Here is an 18533-nt window from a genome sequence, read left to right as displayed (position 1 = left end):
GGATCCAAACACAAACACAAATAGCAAACCGGGAGTGAGTTATCACATTTCTAACTACTAGAGAGAAACAACACAACATATAGTAGCCAAATACAATTTACTTAGCATATCTCACACTATTTCATCACCTTGTCATTCATCAATCACACTTTTTAATCATCAATCACAATACACAGGAACCACACACTCCGATCAAGACATAATAACACATCAATTTCATAATAAACAATTAGCAAGCGTATGCAACAGTTATGCTAAGACTCAAGCCTATATGTAATGTGGTACCATGTCAGTGAAAAACCTCGTCGGGCGCCTAGGAGTACATGACAAGACAAACCACACACTAGCAAGTCAAGTCACTCTCACTAGGTAATATTATAGGGAGACCAGTCAGGGTCACAGTGTTTTGCAAGAATGCTCCAACCATATGGGATCAACATAGGCTTAAAGGAACACTCAAACCGTGTAACCCCCAAGGCCTACACTCCGAAGAGTCCGTCAGAGCCTCTCCCTCCTGATTCAGGTCCAACCCAGAAAACATTTTAGCACACAGACTCTATCTATGAACTGTACAAAACACACGACTCCTCAATTGTTCTCAAAATAATTTTAACTCGTCGCCCTTTAAGGGTCTTATCATTAACTCGTCGCCCAAAAAGGGACTTAGCATCAACTCGTCGCCCTAAAAGGGACTTAACATCAACTCGTCGCCCTTGAAGGGACTTATGATCGTGTGGTTGTACAATTCATAGTTCACAACTCAATGCACATATATATCTCAATCATATATATACTCAATTTTATCACATACACTTAATCCCAATCACAATGGTATAATCTCAATTTAACATGTTATCACACCTCATGAATCATATACACTTTACCTATGAACTATGCAATACACACATCTACTCAATTGTTTTCAAAATCATTTTAACTCGTCGGGTTCCCACAGTGGATCCCATCACAATACTCGTCGCCCTTAAAGGGTCTTACAATTGTGTGATTGCACAGTTCATAGTTCACAACTCAATACACACATCTCATCTCAATACACATGTATTTCATCATCCGTCACATGTTCAATTTATCACATACTCACAGTTTGAATCATCATTTCATAACCTCAACATAACAATTTATACAAAAGATTTTATCACAACATGGGATGTAAAACCTCTGAAATAGTTTCTCACAATTATATCAAAATCAATTAATCAAAATCATGGGTTAACACAAAGACATCAAGAGCACTCAAGTTTATCAATCAATTCTCATCAGGACGTCAATTGGTACATAGAACACAATAATATTGTATTCATAATCATAAAGAAAAATTATAATTCAATCAATATCCCAAAATAAACCCAAATTTAGTTCTCTAAGAATCCCTACACATGTTCATTCTAACCCCCAATTGCGATAAACCCATCCCTTACCTCTAAGAGGATTCACATGTCTTTCCATAGCGATAGTGTCATCTCTAGCGGTTCCCTAAAATTTCTCCAATTTTTCCTCCGACTGCTCCAGAGAAACGGAGAAGGGATTAAAGCCTCCATTTGGACTATCTTCATGCGATTCCTTTTTCTCCCTCCAAGAACATTATCTCGCAAATCTCAACGGTCAAAGCATGCGCAATTGAATTTCGAACAACATATCCAAAATTCACAACAATCCAACGGTTAACGAAACCGGGATCATAATTTTACCAAGACAGCTCTGGGTTTCTGCGGGAAAGGAAAGGCTACAATGCGAGTGGTATTTCTCTTAGCTCAGACATGATATCATAATTCCCAACGGTGAGAATGCTCGGAATCGGGTTGCAAATATGGTACTAAAATTTCACGACGATCCAACGGTGAACGAGTCTGAGATCGTCGTTTTTCTGAGACAAGTTTGGTGGGCTGCGGGAAAAAGGAAGGGTTTTGAGAGGAGAAGGAGAAAAACGAAAATGAGGAAAAGAGAAGGCACCGTCAGTGTGAAAACTGACCTAACGCTATTTATAGCTAGGTTTACTCTATTTATTTATTTATTATTTTATAAAAGCAAACTTTATTTTATTCTCTATCAAACAAATAAATAAAATACCCTTTTTATTTTCTCTCAAATCATTATTTTAATTAACAATTATATCTCCTTATTTATTTATTTACAAAATCTTATCATTTTTTTTAAACTCTATTTATTTATAAATAACAATCCTTTTCAATCTAGTTTACGAAAATTGGGATGTTACAGTTTCCAGTGAATAATATTCTTCAGTGGCCATCCTTAAGTAGCCTAACTAGCACACTAGCATCACTTTATCATCATGTTTCCAAACTCGACCTAGTGATGATGCTTGGTAATCTTTTGTTCTTTTCAAGTGATTTCATCAACCATCATGATTTGGTAAGAGTAAAGTGCTATGATTTTTTATAAAAAAAAATACAATAGTACCAGAATCCTGGAAAGCAACCCATCAAAGGTGTGCTTATTACGTTGCTAACATGATTATTCGTTGATAGTGATAAAACAATTTAAAATTTTCTGAGTGTAGCTTGTGTCCCTTTTATTCAATTATTATTCTCTAGCTAGGATGACATGAAAGTGATAGTGTTTGGTGGCTAATATCTAACTCCAGATAACCAGAGATGTTGGTTTGTGATGAGAATCATGAAACTGGCCAAATACAGGCTAAAGGCCTAAGTGGAGAAGAACAAAGCCCCCAAGTGGAGAAGGATGAAGGCCCGGAGGCAGAGACACTATCAAGACTATTAATTGTTACTGAAGACCCAAACTAATTTGAAGACCCAAGTTAAATATGTTTTTTAGTTATAATTTTTATTTATTGTAATTTTGGCCCAAACTATTTAGAAGACCCATGTCTATTTTTATCTTTTGTTCAGGTACACTATAAGTATTGGTTTTTGTTTTCAATAAAGAAACTTTTGACATTTGATAAAATTTGGTGAGAGCTTCTCTCTGGGTTCTTTGTTGAACCAATCTCAAACTTATCAAGGTAATCTTTATGGCATCTATCCTGACTTATCTTCCTTCACTGGAAGTGGCGTCATCCAAAACTCCGTAGTCTGTATCAAACGATCCGCTCCTAGTCAGGTTCACATCATCTGGTATCAGAGCTTCGGCTCTTGATACAGGCTTTATCCTATCCAAATCTTTTTTTGTATTCTGTCCAGGTTTGTGTTTTTGTCCTTGTTCTGTTATTTGCGTTCTTGTTTACATCTTGTTTGCATCTTGTGTTTTGTTATTTGTGTTCTTGTTCTTGTCACACTCTTGTTCTTGTTGCTTGTGTCTTTCACACTGTGTCAAAAAAAAAGTTGCAGAAACTTTGAAAAAGAAAAAGTGGGTGTTTGTTCTTTGAATACGAAATTGAGGCATTTAGAGGTATTTTTTTTGGAAAGAAAATCGTGGATCAAATCCCCTATTCCAGATTCTCCTCTGAATTCTGAGCATTTTGATATATAGTGGGCCTCAAACAAACAACCGTAGCAAAAGTTATGAGCATTTGAAGTTCACTGGTCATATCTGTTATCTCATTTGTTATCTTATTTGTTATCATATCTATTATCCAAATTAAATCTAATTTGTTATCCAAATCCAATCTAATCTGTTATCCAAATCAAATCTAATATATTATCAAAATCCAATCTAGTCTGTTATCCAAATCAAATCTAATATATTATCCAAATCAAATCTAATCTGTTATCCAAATCAAGTCCAAGTTGTTATCCCAAATCAAATCTGTTACTCAATCTGTAATAATTATATTGTCTTTCCTTGTATTTTATATTACCTTGTGTGTCTAATTTGGTTCATCCAGGAACTTAAGAGGGAACACGAGTGGTAAAAGGCAAGAGTGAAAACATCACACAAAAGCCTATACTGAGAGCATCAAACACGAGTTAACTACCATCAAAGAGAGAAACACGTGAGTAGAGTGTGGTGAGGTCCTGAATCTTTTTTTAAATTACTGCAAAATTATTTGCTCCTTAATCATGGCAGGAGCGGGTGACAATGGTGGTGTATATCATCAACTGGACAGATCTCAGCGCTTATTACTGGACACAATGACTACACAAATGCAACGTTTGTTGAACCGTAACAATGAAGAGCTCTACAGGCGAATAACCAACTCTTCCTTGTTTATTCTTAAACCTTTATCCCTAGAAGTGTGTGATGACCAAATCAGAATGAGAGAAAAGAGAGAACAAGAGAAAGAAAATAGTGAGACACCACAGAGGAATAGGAAAAGAGTGAAACACCATAGAAGAGTCATACACCCGAGGGAAAGAGTGATACACATAAGAGAGAGAGAGTGATACACATGAGAGAAAATTTAATTATTTTGCAGAGGCGAGTGAAGTGAGGAAAGTGTTACCTGCTCATGAACCACTTTGTCTACAGTATTGCAAAGACAGTAAAATTTCTATTGATAATTCTAATGAGTTTACTATTTTTATTCCTCCTAGTGTTCAACCCTTATTGCAGGAATTTAAAAATGTCTTTCCTACGGAGATTCCTGATGGACTGCCACCTTCAAGAGGCATAGAACATCAAGTTGATCTCCTTCCCGGAGCTTCATTGCCTAACAGGCCAACTTACAACAGCAAGCTCTAAGAGACTCAGCATAAGGATGCACAGGCCAAAGTTGAGTATGTGAAAAAATTGTATGACCAAGTGAAGGTGCAAATTGCAAAGAAGAATGAAAGCTATGCCAAGCAAGCCCACAAGAAAAGGAAGGAAGTGGTAATTGAACCCGATGATGATCTTGGACATTTGAGGACAAATGTTTTCCAAGAAGGAGGGAATGATGAGAATCATGAAACTGGTCAAATACAGGCTAAAGACCCAAGTGGAGAAGGACAAAGCCCCTGAGTGGAGAAGGACGAAGGCCTAGAGGCAGAGACACTATCAAGACTATTAATTGTTGCTGAAGGCCCAAACTAATTTGAAGGCCCAAGTTAAATATGTTTTTTAGTTATAATTTTTATTTATTGTAATTTTGGCCCAAACTGTTTAGAAGGCTCATGTCTATTTTTATCTTTTGTTCAGGTACACTATAAGTATTGGTTTTTGTTTTCAATAAAGAAACTTTTGTCATTTGATAAAATTTGGTGAGAGCTTCTCTCTAGGTTCCTTGTTGAACCAATCTCAGACTTATCAAGGTAATTCTTGTGGCGTCTATCTTGACTTATCTTCCTTCACTGGAAGTGGCGTCATCCAAAACTCCGTAGCCTGTATCAAACGATCCGCTCCTAGTCAGGTTCACATCAGTTTGACATATTCGAGTAGACAATTTTTTTGTTTTCTATTTTCTAATACTAATAGCCTTGATTAGTTGTTAGATACTTATTTGACAGGGTACTATTGTTACCTCGGAAAAATAAAGGTTGGATGGGGGAAATCTCATTCTTGATATATATTATAATAGGCATCCCATATGCCTAATGTTAAGCTATGTGCATGCACCCATGAAAGCATTAGATATCTAGTAATCTAGATGGGAGTGTTGATCACATATACGATATAATTATATAATCTATAACCTATAATTATATTAACAATGAGATTATAATAGGCATCTCATTCCCATTCTCTTTCATCTCATTTCTTTATTGTATTTTCTTGTTGTTTTCTTACCCATCATATCATCATTGTATTTTATCACTTTTTTTTTCTTATCTCTTATTTATAATCTATAACCTATAATTATATAAAAATTATGCAGCCTTGGCCCGGACATAATGCAAGATTATTTTTTTTTTCTATTCACTTTTCTTTACTCTATCTTTCTCTCTTTGATTTTTTAAAAACAGTGCAACAGCACGGGTTTCACACATAATTTACTCTACTACGCTAAAAACGTGGTCAACGTTTAATAATTAACCATTATTTCCCTTCATTGGTTCTGAGTGATTTCTCCCTATTACGAAACTACAGATACATATAAAATAATAACTGATAAAATTGATGCATGATAATAAAAAAATATTTCATTAATTTATTAATTACTGAAGGAAAAAAAATAGAATAAAATACATTGATATCTTTTAAGGTTTCTTTAAATTACACATAAATTTTTTGATTTTTTTAATATTACAACAACCTCATTTACAAGCACTGCCGGATGCACCCACAACACTGCTTATAAGGATACACAATTTAATATTTTTAAACAAAATAATATTTTTAAACAATTAAGAAAAATTAATGTAAAATATAAAGCATATGAGTATAATATTTTTCAAAGAATTAAGCTAGTTAGTGTAGGAGTAAAAAAATGATAAATATCATACAAATTTAACGAGATCTCAAGCGTTTGTGTAATCTACTTAAAAAAGTTATTTATTAAAAATAAAAAATTTACCCTTATCTCCCTTCTGTAACCCAACTCCTAATTAAGTTCGAGAGTGAAATTTTAAAGAAAGAACATGAAAACAAAATTTCTATTTCTAACAAGTATTCTCAAAATTGATAATTTATATGAAATGAAAATAAATAAACTAATGTAAATTTAGTGTCTCAATCTTTTGTTTATTTTTATAAATGTTATATAATTTTTAAAAAATAATGTTCTATTTTTTACTTTTCTAAAATCTTGTTTTTATACAATGTTCACACTAAGATTTAATCTATAACTTCATACTAACTACTCAAACTCCTTTTTCATTTTTTATGGAATTCATTTCATTCATAATGTGTGAGAGAAGTGGGGATATAGTCAAAGACATGAGAGCTAGCATAACTCCCCATCATTATGCCTAATGTATTTCTAAAATCTCACTACTTCTTCCAGTTATACTTTTTTATAAATTCTCATTCTAAATGTTTCCTTTGAAGGGGGGCCAAGTTTACCTAAATCTCTCTGGTTTGAATACAATCTTTCCTTATTTTGATGCTCTACAAAAGGAATACATGACAGCCAAAGCATGCACCATTATTTATTTCATATTTGTCGGCCATGCATGTTGAACTCAATTATTCTCATTCACTCATTCGGTGGCTGTTGACATCTTGTTAAAAAAATAAAATGGTCCTCATCATGAATGATCATAACTCACAGGGGAAAGGGAAAAATATTAAAATCGCAAGTTATATTTGTACTGTTGCTATATTAAGCAAGTGATACTTAATTAGACCCTTGAATCACCATCACTTTTCACTCATACGTATTTGATTCTGTTGTGTTGGAGCCTTTTCTAGCACTAAAACGAACTAGTAGCAAAAGATGCATGGAGTAAAAATAGAACTATGAAACCCAACATTTTATTATTTTTTTTATTAAATATTCCACATATTAAGTGAAACACGTACTCTCACAAGTCACATCAACGTTATTTAATAACTTAGCTAAAAGAATATAGTGTATACACGTTTTTGTCAATTCAGTGTGTAGTGTACAATATAAATTTATGCAAGTATAAAGTTATAGATGCCTCAAGAACGCAGATTTATCTTTACTTTGTTGCCAAACTGAGAGCTTATAAAGAGTGTACACACTTTTTTATTTTTTTTTAATTCAGGGAGTGTTTGTATTAATATAAATTTTAGGCTTAATTTTTGTTTCGGTAAGTTTTTTTTATTTTTAATCTTTGTAAATTTATATCTTTTCAATTTTAATCACTTTAGAATTTCAATTTTTTTTATTTATAGTTTTCTCGTATTTACATAGATCAAAATTATAAAAACATAAACTTACAAAAGATTAAAAATAAATAAAATATTTTATAGAAACTAAAATAAAAAAAAATACAAATTTACATAGACTAAATGTGAAAAAATGCTAAGAACCAAAATTAAAAAATTATGATAAAAATCATATTTAAGCCTGAATTTTAAGCAAGTTTATTAATACCTTAATAAGACATATTTATAAAAGCCTAAATTTTAAGCAAGCTTATTGATACCTTAATAACACATATTTATCTTAATTTGTTTTGCCAAAATAAGTAACAGAAAATGTTTTTAAAACTGGATGGATAATTAAAATCAAATCAAATACGAACCACAGTTAAATGGTTAAACCATCAACTAAAAAAAAATAGTTTAACCATCATTTAAGTCAAACTGATCTTATTTAAATACATTTTTCAATTTTAAATAAATTATTAACTTAAATATATTTTTATTCTCATAAGTTTATGTTTTTTTTTCAATTTTAATTATTTTATTTATAATTCCTATAAGTTCATACTTATAGAGATTAAAATTAAAACGTAAATTTATAGTAAGTAAAATTAAAAAAATAAACTCGACAAAAAATAAAATAAAAATATTAACCAAGAATTAAAAAATCTACATTTTATTTATAAAATTAATACTTGAATATGTTTTTTTTCTTCCCTATAAGTTAACACATCTGTAAGTTCATTTAATTTTGGTTCCGATAAAGATATTTTGTCATTCTTAGATTTTATAAACTTTTGTTTTCTCCATTATGATACCTGTGAACACAAACTCACGGGACTATAAATGAAAATTAAATTTTAAAGAAAGTAAAATATAAAAAATATAAACTTGCAAGAAATAAAAATAAAAAAAATCAAAATTTTTAAAAAATTCTAACTTACAAGAATTAAAAATAAAAAAAAAATCAAATTTTAAAAAAAATATTCTAACTTACAAGAATTAAAATTAAAAAAAATGGACTTACATCAATTTTAACATATTTGCATGATTCCATTGGGCCACATTATATTCCAATTTTTATTTTTATGAAGACTAAATGGCTTATATAATCCTTTATCTTACTTTTTTATTTAATTTTATTTTTTATCTTTTCTTTAATTTAATCTTTTATCTTTTAAAAAAAAATATTTTGATCCTTCATCTATTTTTAAAAACGGAAGAAAAGGGAAGAAAAATGAAAAAAAAATGACCAAAAATATCACTCAATCTCTTAAATAGACTGAATAATCAAACTAAAAAAATAAAGAACCAAATAAACTTTTTAAAAAAATAAAAAAACTGAACTCGGTATAAAAAAATTAAAAAAAAATGAAATTAAACTTTTCAAAATATAAAATAAAAGATCAAATAAATCATTTCCCTCTTACGAATACGAATATGACATCAGTGTCAAATGGAAAACGACGAACCAACTCACGGACTACAAATTAAACATATGAACATCAAATTTCACCATGTCGATTGCTGAAAACGATGTCAATAAATGCAAACCATGCCGAAAAAATAGTTCAAGAAAAAGAAAAAGGCATAGGGATCATATTATAGATTAAAAATTCAAGAAGTAAATATCACATATTAGCATATAATATAAGGAGCAAGGCTCAGTTAAATAATTAAAAAAAATAGTGCTTCTCATAGTGATAGATAGATAATATACAATGGAAACCCATCAAGTTTCACCCCATTAGTAGCTATATATTATCAAATATTCACCACTCAAAAGGAACCAAATTCCCTAACCTTTTTTCATTCTTTTTTCTTAGGAGTAGGAACAGAACAAAAACAAAGAGGCTAAAGTGGGGGTTTGCTTCTGGATGATTCCAAGCGATGAAATTACAAGAACACCCCTTCTACAGTGTGGCAAAATCTCATCCACATATAAAAACAAACCGCCCCAAAAGTGTGTTTTTTTTTTTTTTACTTCCAAGAACTGTACCACTTGTTATTAGACCCTCAACAGCACTAGCAAAAGGGTGAGAACAAGGGACACTAGCAACATGCTCGTGTCTTGCAAATGAACCACTCCTTTGTTTGAGTCATTGAAGCCTCCTCCTGTTCCAGTTGAAGATGTTGGGCTCATTCCAAACACATTAGGGTTACCTGTGGTTGTGCCCGTGCCCGTGCCCGTGCCCGTGGTTGTTCCTGTGCCGGTGCCAATGCCTGGGGTTGTACTAGTGGGAGTGGTTGGAGTTAAGGTGGTGGGTGGTGTGCCTGTTGTTGGTGTAGTGGTTGTTGGGGTTGCTGTGGTGCCTGTTCCAGCATTGCTGCAAGTGGAAGCCAAATGAAATCGGCTTATAAGTTGTATTCTTCACATAGACTATAGTAGTATATTAATAATTTGTAACATAAACTATATGCTAATCATAGAAATAGTTTCATTAAATATTTTATGATCATAGATCAAGGATCAAGTTTGTGGGAATGAAGTGGACAAAACAAAAATAATTATGGAACATCATAATCATGGCAGCTAATGTATAAAGGGCAATCATGATGTCATGGTTCGTGGGTAAATCTGATTATTCAGGCGGTGGATACATGAACCCCAAAAATTGGTCTTTTGGCTTTCGTCTAATGTAAACTAAAGTATTGATTCAAAAAAACTAAAAGTATGTTGTACCAAGAAAAAATATCATAGGTTGCTTTTGCAGATGATCTAATCCAAGTTGAATCTAACCAAAGCCCTCCCTCTAAGGGCACCAAAGCAAAGTAGGCAAATTGGTTATGAAAAGCTAACTTCAATGGGAAAAAACAAGGACAAGGTCACCTTCATAGTCTGTAAATGGAAAAATTGGGTTGAATACACCATGGAAGCAGCCAACAACTTATCACCAGTGTAAAAAAAAATCTTTAATTTCAGAGAATTAAGCAATCATTGAGGATTAGTATATATGTATATAAAGCAAGATCTATTATAAAGAAACAAAACATACCTAGGACTTGAGGGGTAAACACATGTAGATGCTGCAGCTGTGGATCAAAGAGGCAGGAACGAGAAGAGAGAAAATATATATATATATTAGCAAAAGGGGATTTTAACAAAGATGTCCAAAGAAATTGAAGGTGGCTAGAAAGTGCAGCACACTTACTAGGTGGAGTTTGACTAGGGGTGGCAGCACCAGAAAAATCACAGCTTCCCTGAGCTTGACCCTTTCTCTGGAAATAGCTATTAACAGCATAGTTGCAGTGATCCTTCACAGTGTTGGGTTGAAAACAGGCTCCATTTTGGAGAATAGGGGTACAGTCAGCTCCAGCACCACATGCATAGTCTATTGCTTTCTGAAGAGCTTGATCACCCACACCATCTTTGCATACACAGTAAAGAGCACCTATTGGAGAAAAAAAAATAGAAAAAAAAAATAACAACAGAAACAGAAAAACAGTTAGTCCACACAAAATCCAATCTTTTTTTCAGCACCACTAGCTTGAAGTAAAACACAACAAAAACAGAAAAGATTCCTTGAACAAAATCCATTTTAAAATCTCAAGCTTTGTCAGAAAACCAAAACAGGAAAATCAGTAAGGCGAAGTAATCATGAGAACCCTTCTAAGAGATGGGATGTCATGATTAAAAACCCCATTTAACCAAAATTTGAACCAAGAAACTTGAAACAAACACAAGCAAATCCAGGTGCTTACTTGAATGGCCAGCGAGGGCAAGAAAAAGCACAAAATACATCAAAAGAGCCATGATTAATGATGATGATGATGAAGAATATTCAGAGGGTATAAGAGAAACTTATTTGATGGGATTTGAAGGAAATTGGAGAGGGTACTCCAGTGCGAGGCAGAGAGAGAGAGAAAGAAAATGAGAAGAGTTGAAGCAGTTTTGGAGAATGGAGATTTCAGTACAAGGGGGAGGTGGTGGGAGCCTGTCTGGTACACTACTTTTCAAGCATGAACATAACTATTATTGTATGTATTAATATAATCATAATAATTTATATAGAGTACTAAGTAATGTAACTATAATTTATGTGTGCTTCACTGGGGAGAGTGTTCTGTTATGGGGAATTGTACTAAAGCTGAAGCTTTTATTATTTTTTATTATTTATACTAACGTACAATATAATATGTCAAGAAACCAAGTGTAAGTATTTGATGATATCTAGTAATATACTATTTATACATTCCTCCATACATATTTTTTATTAAAATATATTAAAAATTATAAAATTAAAAAAAATTATTAAATAAGATATAAGATTCTATCATTTCTCATCTAAATAAAACACATTTAAATACAAGTCATAAGTTCTTTTGAGAATTATTTCTGAAAATATATTTTCAGAAAAAATTATTAAAAGAGTTTATGACTTTATCTATATGGGCACAATTTATTTTTATCTATTTTCAAACGGTCCTAAACATACAAGGGTAACTCACCTTGGTTTAAGGGTGGTGGTGGCATTGTGAACGAGAAATGGACAAGTGCCCCTGTGGGCCTAGGTACAAGGAAGATTCTCATAGATCTTTTGTTCTGGTTGTGCGTTGGCTCTAGAACCATCCAACAGCTACCAGTCCCTTTGGGGATGGAGTTTGTAGCAGCTGTTGATTAGCATTCCCTGTTTTGAGTTGGAACTAGTTATTGTTATTTGTTAGGACACGTTTAGTTAACTAGACTGTTCAACCTATTTTTTTAGAGCGTAAATTCAGTTTCATAGTACCTTTAATTATTATTAAAAATACGTTTGCACGTCAAAACTTTACTTAAAAACACAATTCAATTTTATAGAAGTAAGATTTGATTGCTTTTACAAACTTAAAGATATGTTTGAGTTGTTGTTCATTATGTAACGACACATATTATTAGATCAATCCTACGGACCAACACAAAAGACACCCTTCATATCCGTTCAGAAACACTTTTTTGAGGTCCGCAAATGGTTACTCAAATATATACTAAGTTCAATTCAAATCTCAAAACTTTTATCCAAACATATACTTATCATCACTTGATGAATCAAATCTCATTTAAGGTTGCAAATGGTAGTATTTGATTGTGACTTTTAACTGCAAAATTAAGATTTTCCAAGATTATTTATAATCTTATCTTGCATAATTGTATTAATATGTATTAATATATATTTTCAGATTGATCCTTTTGGGTCTTTTTCATAAACTTATTTTTAAAATGAAGTCCGTTATGAAACATATTTTAATTCCGTTGTTTCATAATGCATCATTAATTTGTTATTAGTTCATTATCGTATTTTACCATTGCAGTTTTGCTAATGAAATTGGCAAAGTTGAAAACACAATTTGCAATTGTTGATTAAGTGGAAGTCATATCCTTATTTTGCTTAATTTTTTTGCGCAAATAAAATAGCTAATCAAAATTGTTGATTCACCTGCTCTTTAGTCTAAAACATGCCCATATCAGTAATATATTTCATAACAAACCCATTTTAATAATAAGTTTATAAAAAAAACCCAAAAACTAATCACTCGTAGAAATTACTATGAAATCACATAACGACTGTAATTTAAAACCTGTTTATATTATTGCTATTTGTTTCAACTTTCAAGGAATTTTATTTTATTTTTGTTAAGAGTGCCTTTTGGTTGCACATTTTTGTTAAGTAAATTCAAAATTTACGTAGTGGATTCTTCAAATAAAAAAAATCTCAAGCAACATAATATCTTCAGTAAAAGAAAGAAAGAAAAAAAAAAACCTACGTTGTTTCCAAATCAGAATCAAAATATAGAAGAAAGATGACAAAAACATATGGAACTCAAAAACCAGCAAAACCTGTTCAGGTCGGCGTGAATGCTTTTTCATATGTTGATTATTAGCAATAATGAGATAATGGATTCGTTATACACTATTATGAAATGTGGTAAGGACTTCAAAAAGGAATAAGGAATTTTCTCCTTTTTGTGACGAGGGTCAAAGAAGCATTCCTTGGAATTTTACGGTTGCTTTTAGATCACTTTATTATGTGTCTCTAAAGTGCTTAATTGGGTTTAATAAAAAGGTTCGTGATGAATGAAGGGTGTTCACCCTCCAGGCTCTACTGTGTAAAGTCTATCCTTCTACTGAAAAGTCCATAACGAAAGTTGCTACTTTTCTACGCTTCTTTTTATGATCTGTACACCTATATTCTGATTTTTTTCCTTCAACACACTTTCTCTTGTTTTTTTTTTCCGATGTATATCACTTTGTGCTTTTATTTTCAATATACACCATTTTGTGCTTACTTCCGTACGTGATCCTTTTTTTTAATTTAAAATATAAATATTATATTATATAAATTTATGTTTAGTTGATTTTAAAATTACTTATTTATTAAATTAAATTTTATGATTTTGTTTTTAATTTTTTTAAAAGAAAAATATACATATAAAGAAAAATAAAAAATTAGATAAAATTAGAGTATAATTTTTTAGTTAAGTTGTATATAATTTTGTAGTTAAATTTATATGTTGTTGATATTTCTTTTGTTATGTTCATTAATTAAAAAATAAGAAAATTAGTTAATAATATTAAAATAAATTAAAAAACGCAGTGAAAAAATAATTGATACATCTATCTTATATAATGGATATAAAATTTTAATGTGTAATAACTGAAATGATAGTCGAGAATAATAAAATATATTAAAAAATATAATTACAACGTAAATATGACAAAACTAATGATGATCTGAAATATGTTGTGTAAGATACATGTCTTTTTCTATTTCGATTATTGGTTTGTTAAAAATAACCAAAATTTCTATCATGCAGAATCGTGTCCAAGAGTTGGATTGTGCTAACACCTTTAGGACGTCTTCGTCATTTTTTCAATTCTGTTATTTCATATTCAATTAAATTTTATGAATACTCAGCATGACCTGGTTTTCAAAAGAACAATAGTCTAACCAATTGTTATTCGTGAATTACATAAGGGGGAATCCCTATAGGTGTAACTTTCTTGATTAAATGCTTGAGTTTGTCCATGAATCTTATTGGATTTGTTCTAGTAAAGGAGTAACCCAAAAATCCACCTTGATGTGATATGTTCCACTTCCTGTTGTAATACATAATTACATCATGAATAGGAGTGATAGTTGATTGACGCAGGTTGAGTATAGCATCTGGTGTTTTAATGATGGTGCATAATAATTCTATAGAGCCAACACATGAGTATTGCTCATTGCACATAATAAATTCTATAGTTGATTGAAGTATGTTACTCCGCGAACTAACATTTCTCTCATTTCAAACAGACACCCGCAAATAGAGGTTGAGTATGTGACTCTGCAAATTAACATTTCTCTCATTTCAAACAGACACCCCTCAATTATAAGTGCCTACAACAACCCAACTAACTTATGGGTTCAGGACACATCCCATTTCTTTTGCCTACGCCACATTGCACAAAACTTTTTTTGCGATAACTCAAACTGCAAACATTTAAAGAAACCACTCATGCTGGCGAGTGAGAATCTATTTTATTTATTTGTTAAACTTTACTTTCAATCAAATTTTATAATGTAATAGATTGATTGAATATTTACAGGTTACGCATACACGGAGAAGATTCATTGGCGACATCTCGAGGATATCTGTGCAAATAAGCCAAGTGCAGCTAAATGGATTGATCAGTTACCCAAACAAAATTGGATACAATGCTTCGATGAGGGGAAACATTGAGGACATATGACTACCAATTTGTCTGAGTCTGTTAATTTCATGTTCAAAAACACAAGACATTTGTCGGTGTCATCGTTGGTTGAGGAGACGTATTTCAAGACCGCACAACTCTTTTCTATTAGAGGTCGACAAACTCAAGTAATGATCAACTCCAGCTCACAGTATTCTGAAGTCGTCTCTGATGCAATGAATAACAGTCAACAAGAATCTAATACACACATTGTAAATGAATTCGCCAGACACAATCACACTTTTATTATAACAGAGATCCAATCTCCACTTCAAACTCTCACACCACCTGGAAGGTTTAGAGTAACGTTACAATCCCAAAAGTGTGATTGTGGTGAATATCAGGCTAAACACTTACCGTGTTCACATGTCATGACTGTCTGTAAATCTGTCAATCTTGATCCCATGAATTATTTGTCGATGTTATTCACTTTACAACATATTTTGCACGTCTACGACAACTCCTTTTGTTTACTGTCACACAAATCAATGTGACACTAATATGAAGGAAATCAGAGGGGTCCTGATCCAAGGAGAAAGAGGACTGCAAAGGGTCGTCTTGTTTCAGCTCGCATTCCTACTGAGATGGACGAAGACAAAAATGAATGGAAAAGTAGAAAAAAATGTGAAATTTACCGGCAACATGGTCATAACAGAAACAATTATCTTAACATATCTCCATCTTAAGCTTTTTCCTTAGCCAAGTGTAATTGTTTAAGTATTTGATTGATAATGCAATATAATATTCTTCTATAAATAAATTGTTAAACAAAAAATTTTATCATTTTTAATTAAATCTAATGACATAAACAAACTAATTATATTTAGTAATATAATTATATTAAAAATAATTATATTAGAAAATTCATATTTTAAATAAAAATATTCACCTAAAAAATATGTTAAGTAAATTAAATAATAAAACAATAATAATTATATTTAATAATATCATTTTCTTTTAAAAAAATAAAAACAAAATTATAAATTTTAATTTAATAAATAAGTAATTTTAAAACTAATTAAAAAATTTATATAATATAATATTTATATTTTATAATATTTTAAATTAAAAAAAATAAAACAAAAAGGGCCACGTATAGAAGTTGGTGGCGTGAATAAAAGTACAAAGTGGTATACACTGAAAATAAAAACACAAAGTAGTGTACATTAAAAAAAACTACAAACAAAAAGGTGTATTCACGGAAAAAAAAAATCCTTTATTCTCGCCTAGATCCATACTTGTCCAATATCATATTTGAAAACATTTTTTTTTTGTTTTTTTTTTTAATCTTCAACGTTTCATGTTAGGATTTGCGATAAGTTACGTAGAATCAATGTTATAAGTTGATGTAATTTGACCTAAAAAAATTAATGTAATTTTAGATAAATATTTGCATATTTCATTTCATTTTGTGAAATTAATTATGAGTTTGTAATTGATTTTGAGTTAAAATAATTTAGAAAATTACACTAATATTTCCTTAGGTTATCACTTATTACGAGACATTCCCTCCTTGTTTTATTCCTATGCAAACCTCTTCTACCTTGTACAAGTATGTTACATATGCATCCCCTGTGCCATAACGGAAATTTTTATGTTAACTCAAACCCATCACATGTCAGGCACGTGGTTCTTTAATAAAATTTTAGTACCAAAAAGTCCTCACTTCTTCACTTTACCTACCCATTAAAAGCATTTAGCAGTATTTTCTTGAAAAATTGGTGTGCATGACAGGTTCTTCTTCGTGGGTTTCAAGTTGTTGCTGACAAAGGTTAGTTCTGAAGCACAGTTTCAGCTAAGTCTCGTGACGCATTGAAGGTTTGTTGTCAAGTTTAAGATTTCAATTTTCTCTTTTTTTTTTTCTTCCATTGAAGCACACTTTGTTCTTCAAACAAATAATCCTCCTTTCCAAATTTTGAAACAGCTAAAAATCTTCACCTTTGCACTCAAACCTCCACTGCCTACCAACAAACTCCTTCAAACAATTGCCCAAGAAATCACAAAACACAAAATTGTAGTGTCGTCGTCGCACCACTTCGGGATCGAGGATCAAAGCCCTCCTCAAGGTTCACTGGAGCTACCATTTTCGCAAATCATAACATAGCAAATTAGGACTTATGAAATAAACTCATAATACAACACGATAAATGAACGTGTGTGCTTAAGTGACAAGGCTAATTTCTACAATTAAAACAATTAACGGTAATGGTTCAGAAGAGACAAAGGAAATATAAATTTTAAGTAGGAAGTGTCTAAGTAAAAAGTGCTAACCTGAGGAGAGGGGAATTAGCGTGATTTGCTCTAATTTTTATGTTGGATAAAAAATTTATACTAAATTTTATTATTAATTTATTTTTAGAATAAAAACTCCAAACATAAATAAAATTACTTCAAAATGAACTTTACAAATATTCACCCAAGCATACATTTATAATTAATTTAGAATAAATCGTGTCAATTTATTTTATAATTGAATGTCATAAAAGTAAATATAAAAAAATTATAAAACTACCAAACCAATCCAATAGTAATTTGGTTAGATTTCTATCAGATTTAATATTAATTTTCATCAGATTTAATACTAAATTTAAGACACACAAAACTAAATTACACGTTATTTTTACATTTAGCTCGTATGATATGATTTTTCAAATTCCTACTTTTGTGTTGTAGTTTTTATTGTTACCATTGAAAGAAATGGGACTGTTTTACATTGCACACTAATTTTTGTTATTTGTTTTTTTTTAAAATATCCTTCACAAAAACTAATTTCTGTTATTTATAATCATACAACAAAGAGTTCAATAATCATATACCCACAAACTATTTTACACTATCATTCAACCATATCATTAATATGATTTTTAAAATAATTATTGTAGATTATAATTGGATAATAATATAAAATTATTTTGCATACATAACTTTTTTTTTCTCTACAACAAAAACTAGTTTTCGTTTTGCTGTCATATACAATGTAAATTGATATTCTTTTTTGTAAAACTTACAAAAAAATGGATAGCGTGAAGAGTAAAAAGGGGGCTTGATGTATGTTTTTTTATACAGGACTCAAACTTAGCATAGGAACCAAGGCTCGGGTTTAGTAAAAATGTGGTGCGAATAGCTACCCTAAGAAGAAAAAGAGAGAAACCTGAATTGTTAAAACCGTCAGGCTATTGTTCCTCCACTTTCC

At 31.1% G+C, this 18533-nt stretch overlaps 1 protein-coding gene across 1 annotated transcript; it reads right to left on the bottom strand.

Annotated features, from left to right (window-relative positions):
* Positions 1 to 9275: 9275 nt before the first annotated feature.
* On the bottom strand, positions 9276 to 11676 carry LOC114412023 (PLASMODESMATA CALLOSE-BINDING PROTEIN 4-like). Its single transcript, XM_028375788.1, has 4 exons — positions 11332 to 11676; positions 10782 to 11021; positions 10626 to 10662; positions 9276 to 9956 (listed from the first exon to the last, which is right to left on the bottom strand). Exons 1-4 carry the CDS (start codon positions 11381 to 11383, stop codon positions 9638 to 9640), a joined length of 648 nt encoding a protein of 215 aa, XP_028231589.1. The 5' UTR covers positions 11384 to 11676; the 3' UTR covers positions 9276 to 9637.
* Positions 11677 to 18533: the final 6857 nt, after the last annotated feature.

This window comes from Glycine soja, chromosome 1 (genome assembly GCF_004193775.1).
Source record: "Glycine soja cultivar W05 chromosome 1, ASM419377v2, whole genome shotgun sequence".
NCBI lineage: Eukaryota > Viridiplantae > Streptophyta > Magnoliopsida > Fabales > Fabaceae > Glycine > Glycine soja.
The sequence above is the reverse complement of the archived record's forward strand: the minus strand, read 5'-3'. Positions and strand labels throughout refer to the sequence as shown.